This window comes from Psammomys obesus, unplaced genomic scaffold (assembly GCF_907164565.1).
Source record: "Psammomys obesus unplaced genomic scaffold, mPsaObe1.curated_primary_1811, whole genome shotgun sequence".
NCBI classification, from domain to species: Eukaryota; Metazoa; Chordata; class Mammalia; order Rodentia; family Muridae; genus Psammomys; species Psammomys obesus.
The window spans coordinates 10,359,346-10,374,265 of NW_026596101.1; the positions used below are offsets into that span (position 1 = coordinate 10,359,346).

The following is a 14,920-nucleotide window of genomic DNA, read 5'->3' on the forward strand; positions in this document are numbered from 1 at the left end:
CATATCATTACAAGTACATTTACAATATGATATAATCTAACAGGTATATAAGATTTTCTACAGTAAATAATTTTCTTTTGGGGGTGCTGGGGTAGAAATACACTCCTCCAAAACTTATTTTGAAAAATACTTAGTGCATTTCCCTCCATGGTTATGCAATATGTTATTTTGAGACCATGTGATTGAGACAAATATAAGGAGAGAATCCAATTCTTCATGTAGTCTTGAATCTGGAATCCTGTGCAATTGTGTCTAGCCCCAGAAGAATAAAGATGGTATCTAACTATATAAGCTCTAGCTGTACAAACATGCATATTAATGTTCTCTTTCTCACTTCAAAATAAAACACTATGCTTTAAACTGTGTAAATATTAACAAAATTTGTACAATGCATTCATGAAATATACTCAAGGGTACCAGCGTATAAACATAAAGGCTGAAAGCCCTGAACATACAAATGAAGATAGAAAGTAGAAACATCAACACTTTCTGCTCTTAAAATAACCTCTGAGCAGCACTCCCTTTGAAGCTCCAGTTAGACCAAGTTAAAAAAAAAAAAAAAAAAAAAAAACAGAAAGAAAGAAACAAAGAAAGAGAAATAAAGATGCAGAATTGCCATAACTGATAGAAAAGAAAGACAGTCATCCAGGCAATGAAAACACTAACTATTATAAAAATGGCAGTTTCTGGACAAATAGTTAGGAGCTCAATAAATACGAGTAGTACGATCATCTAAGACTTTTGCTACTACAAATTTAAATAATAACTTTAGACTGTATAGATTCCATGAAGTGTTTAATAAGACATTCATGTTCCTTTTTACATGTAAAATAACCAGCTTGCTTGCTTACAATCTTTTAACCTGTAGTGAATGGAAGTCACTAAAACAGTTCTTAAAGACTAAGTACAATTGTGCATCCAGAGAGAAACCCACACAGCAACATCAATGCACAAACCGCTCAACAGCCAGATGTGGAATATGTGAAACAGGAACTTTGGATTAATTCAAAGTGGATCTACATACAGGATTTGTTTTGTGTTCTGCATTTTGAGCACCTGAAAACAACACCAAAAATGAAACACAGACCTGAAGTGCTTGGAATCTGATTTTTTTTTTTTTTTTTGAAGGCAGTGCTATTTTTTCTCAGTAAAATTGCAGAATGTCAACCTGTGGACATGTGTTTCCACTCCTGTGTAAAAGGCTTTGCTCTCTTGAAAAGAATGGGGAGGTCTGGGCTAGCCAGCCTTGGTGCATAATTATGCTGTGCTTACGCTCGGAGCGGGAACGTGGCTGTTGAACTCCCATTGCTTTCAACAGATCCTTTCTCCTTAGCTCCCGTGTAGGCACCAATAAATGATCCATCCTCGTTGAATATGGAGTGGTCCCCCTCTCCATACTCCACTAGACTGTCAGCGCTCTCTGTGGGCTGCATGTTCCTACTCAGAGACCGCAGGCTTCCCTTGAGAGGCTTTTCATCACTGTCACTGGAAAACAAAACAGAGCCATTCCCCAGGAGCTCAGCTTTACAGTCACACACGCTAATTACTTCACAGGGTCTAACAAGTTCTATCATTTTCAGGTTATTTATATTAACACAAATGACAGAGAAAAGATGACACAAATGATACCTGAAAAGACACATCCACAAATAAGTATTTTAAAAGCCATAACTGAGGAACACTTTTCAATTTTTTAATTTTTACTGTTTTTCTACACTTTGGCTTTCTTTCCTTTAAAACAGACATTCCTTTGGGGTAGCAAGATGTAGCACGTTGATTATATTGAGTCTGTTGGTTGGGCACCTGTGTGCCCCCTAAACTCACACGCTGAACTGCTAAACCTCAGAATGATAGCTTTGGGGGTGAGGGTCACTGGACATTACGACTCATAAAACATAGTATTTGTAAAACGAATTTTCTTTGGGGCACCAGAAAGCCACCTTGCTGTTTCCACAGAGTAAATGACACACCGACGTGAGACACTAACTCTCATCATGTATTTCTTCCTGACCTGGGTCTCACTGCCCATCTAAGGAATTGTGAGAGAAATGTCCTGGTTGTCTCTAAGAAAGACACTTAGTTATGACATTTATAACTGTTACTCAATGGCCAAAGACAGAAGACAAATGTTACTTTCCTTGCCTGTGCACCCTTCTTGCCTCTGGCCCCATGTTTTAACTTTTATTTCTCATTTTGATCATATCAGTTCCCATAGTCTTCCAAACTTTTTGGTCTTGTTCGGTGTAACCGACCAAATTCAATCTGTTGTAAGATTTTTCTTTGATTAAAATTGTTAAAGCACTCTGATTAAATATAGCAGGTGACATGTCCACAGGCACAAGCACAAACACACAAGTGTGTTTGCGTGACATAGCACATCTAAGTAGAAAGAACACTTGTTAGGAAGACTAAGGGCATGGATCTTCAAGGAGAAGATGAGATAGATAATGAGGTGGTACGAACAAAGGAGTGTCTATAAGTATGGACTTGTGAGACCATAATATCAAAAAGACAGGAAAGATGGCAGCACTGATCGCACACTGTGTCTGATCATTAGGGTAGCAGTGACTGCACATCGAGCAACAGACCGAACTGTGGGGCCCAAAACACCAGTGACTGTGTTCCCCAGGTGAGAGGAAAGCCCACCTTGAGGGAAACAATCAGGTCCAACCTTAGAGCACCTAGCACCCCAGAAGAGTTTCAGGTTCCAGCAGGCACTTGGAATCCAGCACCTAGCCACACGCCTGTGTGCTACGCTTACCTTCTCAGACTGAACTGTGAGAGAATGGGTCTCCCAGTAGTGAGGAAACCTCATGGATAGAGAAATAATCAGGTTCAACCTCAGAGTACCCAGCTAATCCCTAGATGTTCCTGGGTTCTTGCAGTCTCAGGGTCTCCAGACTCTTGCCACATGGCCATGTGCTATGCTCACTGACCAGTGAATACCTTCTCGGTACTGGGGCACAGAGCTCCAACCTCAGACCTACAGATGCATGGGAGCTATGGGAACAGCCCCAAACACTGCTCCAAAGCTTGACCTCTCTCCCTAAGGAGACCGACCAAACCTCTGGGCTCACTGGTTCTTCAAAGGGGCTGCACCCAGCAAACATAGTGTCTGAACACAGTGTCTGAGAAGCTGCAGTTAATTGACTTCAGAGCAAGAAAGACAGTGGAAGGGAAGCTGTCTCTGAGACTTCCTCTGGTGAGAAGAGAGCCCCTGGGTTCCTGAGGGAGCCCAGTTAGACACAGGATCATTCCCTGAGGAAAGCTGTGGCAATTCCCTGAGAACTACTGGCCATTCAGAGACCAGACCCACCAATCTGAGGAAGGCTCCTGTGGGAACAATCAGCTTCCTGCACAGGGCATTTTCCAAACACCTCTACCCCACAGGACTCCAGCAGACACCAGAAACTACCAGCCAATGCCTGAGACAACCTGATAGATGGGTAAAGGCCAGCATAAAAACACAATCAACAAAAGCCTAAGTAATATGGCATCTCCAGAACACAATTATTCAAGGGAAAGCAGCCCTAGATACCCTAACACAAGTGAAACCCAATAAAATGACCTTAAATCTATGCTTATGATGGTGATAGTGGAGGACATGAATAAAATTCACAAAGAATACAAGGATATACAGGCAAACATATTGTGGCCTTTAGAGAGAAAATAATTAAATCACTGAAAGAAATGAAAAAAAAGTTAAGTTCAAACAAACAGGTGAATAAATAGAATGAAAGGCAGGAAAATATACAAACAGGTAAAAGAAATCAGTATAACGTGTCAAAATCTGAATATGGAAATGGGCACATTAAAGAAAACATAAACTGAAGAAAGAAATCACAGAGAAGGAGAACTTAGGGAAGAAATCAGAAACTACAGAGGAAAGCATCTCCAACAAAATACAAGAGATGGAAGAAAGAATCTCAGGTGTAGAAGATACAATGAAAGAAATTGATGCATCCATCAAAGAAAATGTTAAATCTAAAAAATTCCCACAACAAACCATCCTAGAAATCAAGGACACCATGACAAGACAAACACTGAGAATAATAAGAATAGAGGCAAAGGAAGATTCCTGTCTCCAAGGCCCAGAAAACATTTTCAATAAAATCAAAAAAGAAATTTCCTCAACTTAAAGAAAAAGATGCCTATAAGCATACAAGAGGCCTACAGAACACATAATAGAGTAGACCAGAAAAGAAAATCTTCCTGCTACACAATAATCAAAACACTAAATATAGAGAACAAAAAAAAATGACTAAAATATGCTGGGATAAAAGGGATAAGCAACATATAAATGGAAAAACCATAGAGTCACACCTGACTTCAACAGAGACTAGAAAGCTAGAAGGGCCTGGACAGATCTCATGTAGATCATCATGTTCTCATGCAGAAAACACAGGTGTCAGCCCGCAGTACTATACTCTGAAAAACTCTCAATCTTCGTAGATGGAGAAAATGAGATATTCCACAACAAAACCAAATTTAAACATACCCACATCTCCAGCCACACAAAAGATACTAGAAGGAAAGGAACCCAAGAAGGCTAACTACTCGCAGGAAAACACAGAAAAAAACTTCACTACAACAAAACTAAAAGTAGACAAGCACACAAACACACTACCGTAACCAACATCAAATAAAAGGAACTAACAGTCACTGGTCATTAATTTCTCTCAATATCAATTAACTATACTCTCCACTAAAAAGACATAGACTAACAGAATGGATGCTTACACAGGAACCAACATTATACTGCATACAAGGAACACAACTCAGCCACAAAAGTCTTGTAGATGTCTGTTAGGTCCATTTGATTCATGATATTTTTTAGTATTATTGTTTCCCTGTTTAGTTTCTCTTTCATTGACCTGTCCTTGGGTGAGAGTGGGGTGTTGATGTCTCACACTATTCATGTCTGGAGATGTATGTGTGGTTTAAGCTTTATTAATATTTCTTTTACAAACATGGGTGCTCTTGTATTTGGGCCATAGATTTTCAGAATTGAGATTTTTTTTTGGTAGAGTTTTCCTTTGATGAGTATGAAGTGTCCTTCCTTATTGCTTTTGATTAATTTTATTTGAAAGTCTATTTTATTAGCTATTAGAATGGTTACTTACTCCTGCTTTTTTGGATCCATTTGCAGGCAAATGGATGCAGCTAGAAAATATTATACTGAGTGAGGTATCCAGGAGCAGAAAGACATGCATAGTATATACTCACTTATAAGTAGATATTAGCCATAAAATATAGGATAAACATACTAAAATCTACAGATGTAAAGAAGCTAAACAACAAGGATGACCCTAGGGAGGTTGCTTAATTCTCATTCAGAATGGAAAACAGGATAGACACCAGCAGAAGTGTAATAGAGGGAACAGGATGGGAGCCTACAATAGATGTTATCTGAAAGGCTCCACCCAACAGAGGCTCGAAATAGACACAAAAACTCACAGCCAAACTTTAGGCAGAGTGAAGGGTATCTTATGGTTAAAGGAGGAGAAAGATAGACCTGGAGGGGACAGCAGCTCCATACGGAGACCAAAAAAGCCACATGGAGACTGAGTGGCATATGGGATACATCTGAACAGGGGGGCTTGATCCTCTCAATGAATGGGCCTTGTTTGTTGCATCAGTATCTGCAGGGCCCCCTTGGTCCACACTTTTTGTCTTTGCTGGTCTTCTTGTGGAGCTTCTTTCCCTTCCAGGTCTTTCAATCTTGTTTTCCACTCTGAAAGAGACTTAAGTATCCTCCCTAGAGTCCTCCTTGTTATTCAGCTTCTTTAGGGCCTGTTTGAACCAGCTCCAGGGTCCCAGCTCTGCCTGAAATCTCAAAGGGGCAGCTATCAGGAACTACCAGAGGTGACAGTCTTCATGGACTACCAGGGACCTCCAAGCCTGAAAATACCAGCGACAACAACCACATGTCTAAAAGACAGCATAAGAACACATTCAACAAAATCAAGGACAATAAGGCACCACCAGAACCCTGCTAGCCTACTACATCAAGTCCTGGATATCCTAACACACTGAATCAAAGGAAATCAACCTTAAATCTAATATTATAGAGAGGACAGAAACTTTTAAACAATAAAGAAATAAATCCCTCAAAGAAATACAGGAAAATGCAATCAAACCAGTGAAGGAAATGAGTAAATTTTTTAAAGAAACATAGGAAAATACTGTCTTCTGAGAGTCTTCATCCAGCAAGGAATGGAAACAGATGCCGGGATCCACAGCCAAACAATAGGCAGAGATAAAGGAGTTTTGTGGAAGAGTTGGGAGAAGGATAGAGGGAGCCAAGGGATAAAGGACACCATAAGAAGACCTATAGAGTAAACCATCTTGGGCCCATGGGGACACACAGAGACTCAAGCATCAACCAAAGAGCATGCATGGCCTACACCAAGACTCCCAACACATATGTAACAGATGTGCATCTTGGTCAACAGATGGGTCCCCTAACAATAGGAGTAGAAAACCTGTCTTTAACTCTGTTGCCAGTTTTGGATCCCTTTACCCTAGCTGGGATGCCCTCAATTGGAGAGGATGTCCTTAGTTCAGCTGTGATTAGAGGCTCAAGGGTGTGTTGCTACCCCTTGAGAACCTCCCCTTCTCTGAGAAGAAATAGAGAAGGTAATGAGGGGAGAGTACTTTGAGGGTACAACTGGGAGGAAAGGATGGAGGGGCCTGGGATCAACCTGTAAAGTGAAATTGTTTAAAAGAAACAAAAACAATGCTTGTGGACAGTTTTCTCAGGACTTTAGTGGTCCCTTCGAAATGAAATTTGAGATATTGTCTGATGCCCTCTCCTTAAATGTTTTGACCCTACTGACTCACCACAGCATAATCAATAAAATACGCTAGAGCAATGAGATATAAGTTCTTAGATTGGCTATCAGTCAACTGAAGCTTACGACGTGGGTAATGGCTCTGGTGTTTCTGCTCTGCCTGAAGTTAGGTGTTAAAAGCTAGGTGCACTGGAGACAGGTCCATGCGGTATGGGACTGAGGGTGACTCTGGATTACCAAAATCAGAAGTTCTTACTGCACAGGTTTGAGTGGGACCAAGCTTCATCACCATCCATGTAAGGAAGCAGATTCTCTGTCAGCCAAGCTTCCAGGAGAAAGCATAGCGATCGTCAAAAGTCTGTCTCCCAAAGACCATAAGCCAAAGGCCCATGCCTGGATTCATTTCACATGGAGTTTAATGCCCAATTATTTTCCTACGTCTCAAGTTTCAGAGATAACCAGGAAGCAAATTCAAATCAGTACAACGGCATTGACCGTAATTTACAACTTTTCCAAGCTAATGTCCTTTTTCTTTTTACTTTCCCTTTTTATTCCCTTCTTCCCCCTCCCCCCATCCTCTCTCTTCTTTCCTTTCTTCCTTAGGGGTCCCACACATCTTTTTCTCCCTGGTTTTCTTGTTGATAAATATAAAAGCATAAAAGGAAAGTGTCTACTCAGTGGAAAGAGAAGTGATGGGCACAGAGCAGAGCAGAGGCATGGTGATGCTGAAATCTATACTGGTTACTCCAGATCAGTTACTCAGAGTACACCATGATCTGGATCATGCAGACAGATTCAGAAACGAACCAGTAAGGGGCAGCCGGATTTTTAATTTGATATGTATTCTTGTATCATATATATTAACATCAATATGAGTCTGAAATTTATAATAATTTTCTTGACCTCAATAGAAAGAGAGAATAGAGGCAATCTGACCAAGGAATTGTATCAACAAAAGGGAGGAAAGCTAAGAAATGTAATGAAACACAGGGCAGGGCAGAGATGTCTACCTGGAGAGTTGGGAGTTGCAATCCCTTCTCGAGTGCTGCTTTTGTACTTGGCTTCTTGCTGTGCCCTCCACCCTTACCTGATACCTGTTTTCACACTCAGACATTGAGTCATGCTCTGCCAATCAGTCATCAGTGACTCTATGCTTTGAGTCTTAATTTATCTCATGGATGGTGGTTTTCCCAGAATTCTTGTCATGCAAATATAGTTGTTCATCTTTTAAAATCTTTAATTCTAACTGAATAATCATTTTTATTTAATCAAAGTTATTTGAAAAGGGCAGGGCTTTGTCTGTTTTTTTTTGTTTGTTTGTTTCGAAGTCTGATTCATGTACAGAATTTGGTTTGGAACCTCTTTGCTTTTATAAATGCACATAGCAGAGTTGCAACTTTAAATAATCAGACCCATAATGTCAACTATTGATTTGAGGCATTTTGACTACCTAGTTTAAGGGACATCATTTATGACATGTGTTTTGCACAGAGCTTCTACCAAGGAATATTGATGTCTCCTGCTACCCAGACCGTGGTCCTCAACACACCACTAGCCATAACAATTCAATTCTTACAAAAATAGATAACAGCAAATGGAAAGTAAAAAAAGTAAGAAAGAAAGCAAGGGAAGGAGGAAAGGAGGAAGGATGGAAGGAAGAAAGAAAGGAATGCGGACAGAGAAGTGAGAAGAAAACCTTTGGTAAATTCTCCTTTATAATCATTGTGATGTAGTTCCATTCCTTCACGTATAAATATATCACTTTCTGTACTTGACAAACCTGATGAAAGTGTTCCAACTGATGACAAAATATAAATTTACATTTACCTGTATTCACCAAAAGTTTCATCTTTTGCTGACTGAACTTCTGGATCGGGGTGTAAGTCTTCCTTTTCTTTTACTGAAACGAAAAGTTTGAAGTAGTGTAACATCACCCAAAGACATTATAAAGATCTGTCTGCATGGCTGCTGAAAGGAGAATAGTCAGAACACACTGCCTTAAACTTGTATGCCAGTGATATTAGTATCCTAAATGTTATGTATAAAATATCAGGTGCTTTTCATTTAATCAGAAAAGATAAGGATTTTTCTGGGTTCTGTTTTTTTTTTTTTTTTTTTTTTTTTTCTGCCATGGTAGACTTTCATGTCATTCCTTAATGCAAATTGAGTTCTTGCCTTATTGAAAGAGTCCAGCTTAGATCATTCTGTCCATGAACATAAAATACTCGTTATTCATTTTTTTTCCTCCAAACTATTGAAGATGTAATTGGCTCCTAATGACCTATGTCACGAAAACAGTTTACCCCCTTCAAAATATTCTGCATCAATATTTTAATCAAAACTACCTCAATGATAAAAATAATCAGGGCTACCACAGCATTATAAATATTTAATTATTTGAGGAATGGTGGGGATGGCTTAGTTGGATGAAGTGTCTGTCAAGAAAGAGTAAGGACCTATGTTCTATTCTAGCACCTATGTGTTAAAGCCAGATTTGATGACAACCAGTTGTAATCCTATCTCTGGGAAGGTGGAGAAAGAAGGATCTCCTAGGCTAGCTTGATAGCCAGTTTAGCCAAATTTGTAATTTTCAGAATCAGTAAGAAACACTGTGTTAAAAACAAACAACACCCCCTCCAAAAAAAAAAAAACCCACAAAAAAAAACAAAAAACAACAACAACAAAAAAAAACCAAACCAAAACAAAAAAGCATAAAGGTGGGAATGATTGGGAAAGATAATAGATGGTGACCTCTGTCCTCCGCATGCATAAACACACAGAAAAATGTGTACATTCTGAGATTCATAGCCAAACTTTGGGCAGAATGCAGGGAATCTTATAAAAGAAGGGGGAGACAGAAAGACCTGGAAGGGACAGGAGCTCCACAAAGAGAGCAACAGAACCAAAATAATCTGGACCCAGGGGTCTTTTCTGAGACTGATACTCCAACCAAGGACCATGCAGGGAGATAACCTTGAACCCCTGCACAGATGTAGCCCATGGCAGCTCAGTCTCCAAGTGGGTTCTCTAGCAATGGAAACAGGGGCTGTCTCTGACATGAACTCAGTGGCTGGTTCTTTGATCACCTCCCCTGAGGGGGGAGCAGCCTTACCAGGCCACAGAGAAAGTCAGTGCAGCCAGTCCTGGTGAGAACTGAGGAGGACCTCCCTTGTCAGTGGACAAGGGGAAAGGCATATGGAGAGGAGGGAAAGAGGGAGGGACTGAGAGGGGATGAGGGGGCGGGCCAGTGCTAGGATAAAAAGTGAATAAATTGTAATAAATAATTTTTAAATGGAAAAGTAACATAAATTTATTTGAAAATATGAGGCATGAAATGGGTTCTTGATTCTCTTACCTTTAAAATCTCAAGCAAACTAGTTCCCTTCAAGATGCTTTTCACCACTGCTTACTCTTAGCTGTCCTTTAATACGAAAGCTATTTTGTATTAAAGGGCAAGAATTGAGAGGATGCTCCAGAACATGTATGGGTTCATTCTTTGTAAATGGATTTTTCAAAGAGTAGTCAAGGAGGAACCCTGCCTCTCTTTAAAGTTTCTAATGGATGACATGGAATATCCATTAGTCATTGTGAATGTAATTAATAAAAGTTCAGATTTCAGAGAAAAATTAAAATGTACGACTGTGTCAATTATTCATACTATTTAATGAAAATTCAGAAGTTCTTTCTTTCATGGTTTTGTGTATATGATAGATTACCTGTAAATATTTGTTTGATGGACCATGAGCCAATAAAGAATAGTTCCTACATCTGAATAACATAAAATGAGGAATTCAGGAGTTATATCTTTCCCTCTTGGTAAATACACAATGAGCAGGAAACAAACAAACAAAAAATAAACAGTAAAAATGTGCATTAAAAATACAAGTTGAATGCAATTAAGATAAAAATAAACAAGTTAACTAAGATGGTTTTATTTTTATTCAATGTACCATCACCCTGGGTTGTAGCACACTGAAAAGAAGTCTCCCAGTACAGTAAAGGGAAAAGCATCCCCAGCAATGGTGAACTCTAACGAAGCTAGGCAGCAAAGCCAGTTATCAATGTGTAACAGCACTGAACCCTAGAGCCATGTCTAGAGACAGAGAAGCAGAGGCATGCTACTTATATAATGGGCTCCTTCTTGGGGCATTAAAACATACTCGTGACTCAGTAGCATACCTTCTGGATATCTATGAACACAAAACTTTATGAGCATCATGATCCCTAAGAACCTGTTTTAATTGTTTTATATTGAAGGTGCATTTCATTTGATTTATCTGTATGTGTGTGTTTGTGTGAGTGCTGGTGCCTGAGGAGTCCAGAGACATCAGATCCTCCTGAAGCTGGAGTTACAGGTAATTGTAAACTGTAAACTGCACAGTGTGGTTACAAGAGACCACACTCAAGAACTCAAAGATCACGAAAAACCACTGAGCCATCATCCTAGCCCCTACAGTGTATTTGACATACTGAAAGCAGCCAGGAGTAGTGCGGCAGACCACCAATCTCAGGATTTGGGAGTCGGCGGCATGCATGCATCTGTGGGCTTGAAGCCATCCTAATCTACCTAGTGAGTTTCAGGCCGGCCAACTTTAATAGTGAAATATTCTTTCAAATGAATCATTACTACACATAACATTAAGGACTATCCTATTTCCCTTGTTTGGTTAATTAAAATATTTCTTTTTAGTATATTTTGTAACTACTGTGCTATAAAGTTTTAACTGTATAATTTTTATAAAGTAGTTTCCGTAAAAAGGTTCCCAGTAACAAGACTTACAGTTTAAAATCACATTAGCCCATGGTTTTACCTGAATACTTTCCACCTCTGTTCCTCTTCACGAAGCAAACAGTTAACAATACCAGTGTGAGAAGAGCAATCGCGCACATCAGTCCAATAAACCAGCCTTGAGTGGAGATGTCATCATATAAGCCAGCGTACTCTGTTTTACAGAGAGAAGGCACAGTGTTGACCTCTAGAATTAGGCCATGATACTATGTAACACTGGAGCAAAATCTGCTATAGCTTTCAAATAATAAATAAATAATCTTTCTTTTAAGCCCATGGGAAATAAAGTAACCTGAAGGGCATTTTGTTGGGAGACATTAGGAAATCATTCCTCCCTTCCTAAGGAAGAGACACTGTCCAGTTGCATTTAGCTCTGAAGATGAGAATCAGAAAGGATAGTGAAGTTAAATGCAGAAGCAGTGGCAAGCAAGCCACAGCACAAGCCGCCTGGGTTACAAGCAGATCACCGTGGCGCCTCTGGGAGCTTTGCTTTGCATCGGGTTTTCTTTTAGATTCTGTTATTAACAGGTGTTAATTAGAAGGAAATGTTTTCAGGTGACTCTGGTATACCCAGTAAAGGAAAAGGGGCATCATTGTGACATAATTTCACTTTGGTAATTTTGAAAGGCTATGTATGCCTGTAAAAATTGAAATCATGACCTTTATATCTGGTGTAGTCTAAACTTTTGTCTTTCAATACAATATATATGTAAAATTAAGCCATAGGTCATGGTCAATTGGCTAAAACTACTGCCGAGACAATCTCATTTCTCACCTCTCCCTCTTGTCTCAATTACATCTTGAAAAATGCTATCGTTATCACCCCAATTCTTAGTCATTAGGTGAACAATATGTTCCGCTCCGGGCACAAGTACCTCTACGGGGTGACTCTTTTGGGTAAGGTTTACTCCTTCTGTTATCTTCCTGATACCTTTACCTAAGAAAGGTACACAGTTAAATCATATGAATCTCAATTGCTGAAAAGCAGGAGAGAAATGTAAAAAAATATATAAATATCAGTTTTTGAGATGAAGAAAAACAGTCATTTTGGCATTTTTATTTTAAAAGGCTCTTGAATTATCAATGGATCAAGAAAATAACATTTCAAGACATTTCTCTTAAAATGTTGAGAATGAATGAATGCAATGATGTCAGCTCATGGCCATTTATTTATAAAATGATACTATAAATCTGCCTTGTCATGTCAATGGCTCAGTACCAAACACAGACTCAAGGAATGACAACAAAAATTTCCACTAAAATTTTGTATTATTTTAAGTTTTCCAAAGCTGAATATAGCTTCTTTGGCTTATGACTACAAATACCATTAGGATTTTTACAGTATTTTCATTAAATATATAAACACATTGTTTCCTTGGTCCATTTTTGCTCAGGTAAGATGGCGTCACAGTATATCCACATATATAGTACTTAAGTTAGAATCTTCAGCTACATTAAGTGCAGGTTTATAGGTACAGTTAAATGAAATCACTTTACTGAGATTTGAAAAATGTATGAAAAAAATGAATATTTTCAGGAGGAATTATCAATAATATGTCAAGAACTTAATCATTGAACCTCAGAGTAACAGATGAAAGTGAGCCCCGTTTAATTAACATACATTAATTTCTGATATTGAAACTAAAAGTTTAAAACACTTTGGACATCGAATGTATAATCTTTCTGGGAATCAACTCAACATAAAAAATGTAAATTGGTAAATGTTTAAAAATTACACACAGGATGAAATAAGGTCTCTAGTGAGAGTGTAATGGATGATGGATGGTGAAACTGTGCTAAGTGGGCATAGGTCATAATAATTGGTCTTAACTTTTTAATCACAGAAAAAAACTTAGTTGTAGGACTACTGAACAAGGGATTTCATTAAAAACAGTGAGATAGAAGAAATAAAGCCAGTTACACAGAGGAAAGAAGCCTTTAGAATGAATTACCATAACAGAATGGAATCAATTATTAATTCAAAACCTAGAAATATTAGTATGTCACTTAGTGAAGCTTTTAGAAAACAGAAACGTTAAGTGTTTTATTCAAACCAGAAGTGACACAAAAGCATATTCTAACTCCATCCTTCTCCCTCTTTAATTAATAAGCTACCTTCATACTGGAGTTATAATCACAAAAAAGTATAAATATGAAATCTCAAACTTTCAATATCACACTATTAAAATGTGCTCCCTAATGAAAGGAAGAAGAAATATTTGCAGCAATAGATTCTAATTTTACGTTATTGTTTTTAGAGCTTTTAGTGCAACTGAGACATATTTCCTCTGTAGAACTGTATATAATTTTCAAAGATTATGGTGAAGTTTAGTGGGAAAGCAATTATAATTCACAGCATGGCAATATATGTCAATGGAAGAGAAATCAGTGTCAACAGGGGAAAGGGCAGAAGCTGGAATACTGAAAATGCAGATCCCTGGAAAAGAACACAAACACCTTAGTAAGACATTTTTAACAACCAACACAGGATTGTGAAGAAATTAGCCTTTACACATGGAAGCATGTTGTCTCTAACTTCAGTATTCAAGGAAGATGTGGCATCCATTATGAAACCTCCCAGAAAGATTTACCTTCTCCGAAAAAGTTTGTAAAGCATGCAAACAACCCTAGTTTTCCAGGGTATATATAGAATACAAAATAATAGCCTAGGCAATTCTGTTGGTTTTTTTTCTCATACTTCTGACTGTCAAGAACAGGGCTGATGTTTCTCCTTATTGTTAAGTTGTTTCTATCAATACATCTACCATCTCTATGGCTTGACACCTTGGATGAACAATATAGAAGATCATTATTTAGACCACAGATCTTTGCACTGCTATGAATTGAACCCTTGATGCTTTTTGAACCGTTGAGAAAGAACCTTCTTTAGTGACTAGACCATTGTCATTATCTTGATGATGTCATCAACTTTTTTACTAGATTAATGAGTTCTTAATTTCAGTTGGTGTTTGATTCATCCTTAACTCATGGTTTTGTGAGATATGCTATTTGAAAATGTTCTTCCTATGTAAGCAACTTTAAGGTAGAATAGAAAACACAGATCCAGTTTTGTAAATATGATGGGAACAATAACAGGGAGAAACTGGTAGTAACGTTCAGTGTTTAAGCATTCTTAGCAGGAATGCAATGAATTGTAGTGATTCACACATTTGAGTGAATTATAACTGTGTCATTAATAAATGATACACAATTTTTTTCCTGACAGCTCTTCTATTTCCAGTATTTCTCCATCTATTTAATTGTATTCCCAATCTACAGTTCAGAAAAACATTCAGAACAGAATTATATTTGCCACATACTCTTTGTGAATTAATGA

The 14,920-nt window shown here is 38.3% G+C and overlaps 1 protein-coding gene across 2 annotated transcripts in view; it reads right to left on the minus strand.

Annotated features, from left to right (window-relative positions):
* Positions 1 to 557: 557 nt before the first annotated feature.
* Positions 558 to 14,920, minus strand: part of Chl1 (cell adhesion molecule L1 like) — a 213,831-nt gene continuing 199,468 nt past the window's right edge. The window contains exons 25-28 of one of the 2 annotated variants that reach the window (XM_055628603.1): positions 12,359 to 12,520; positions 11,606 to 11,737; positions 8,622 to 8,694; positions 558 to 1,485 (exon numbers count right to left, since the gene is read on the minus strand). In XM_055628603.1, coding sequence (XP_055484578.1) covers positions 1,269 to 1,485; positions 8,622 to 8,694; positions 11,606 to 11,737; positions 12,359 to 12,520 — 584 coding nt within the window. In that variant the 3' untranslated portion in view covers positions 558 to 1,268. The remainder of the gene's footprint in view (positions 1,486 to 8,621; positions 8,695 to 11,605; positions 11,738 to 12,358; positions 12,521 to 14,920) is intronic. The other variant, XM_055628604.1, reaches the window with a different exon arrangement.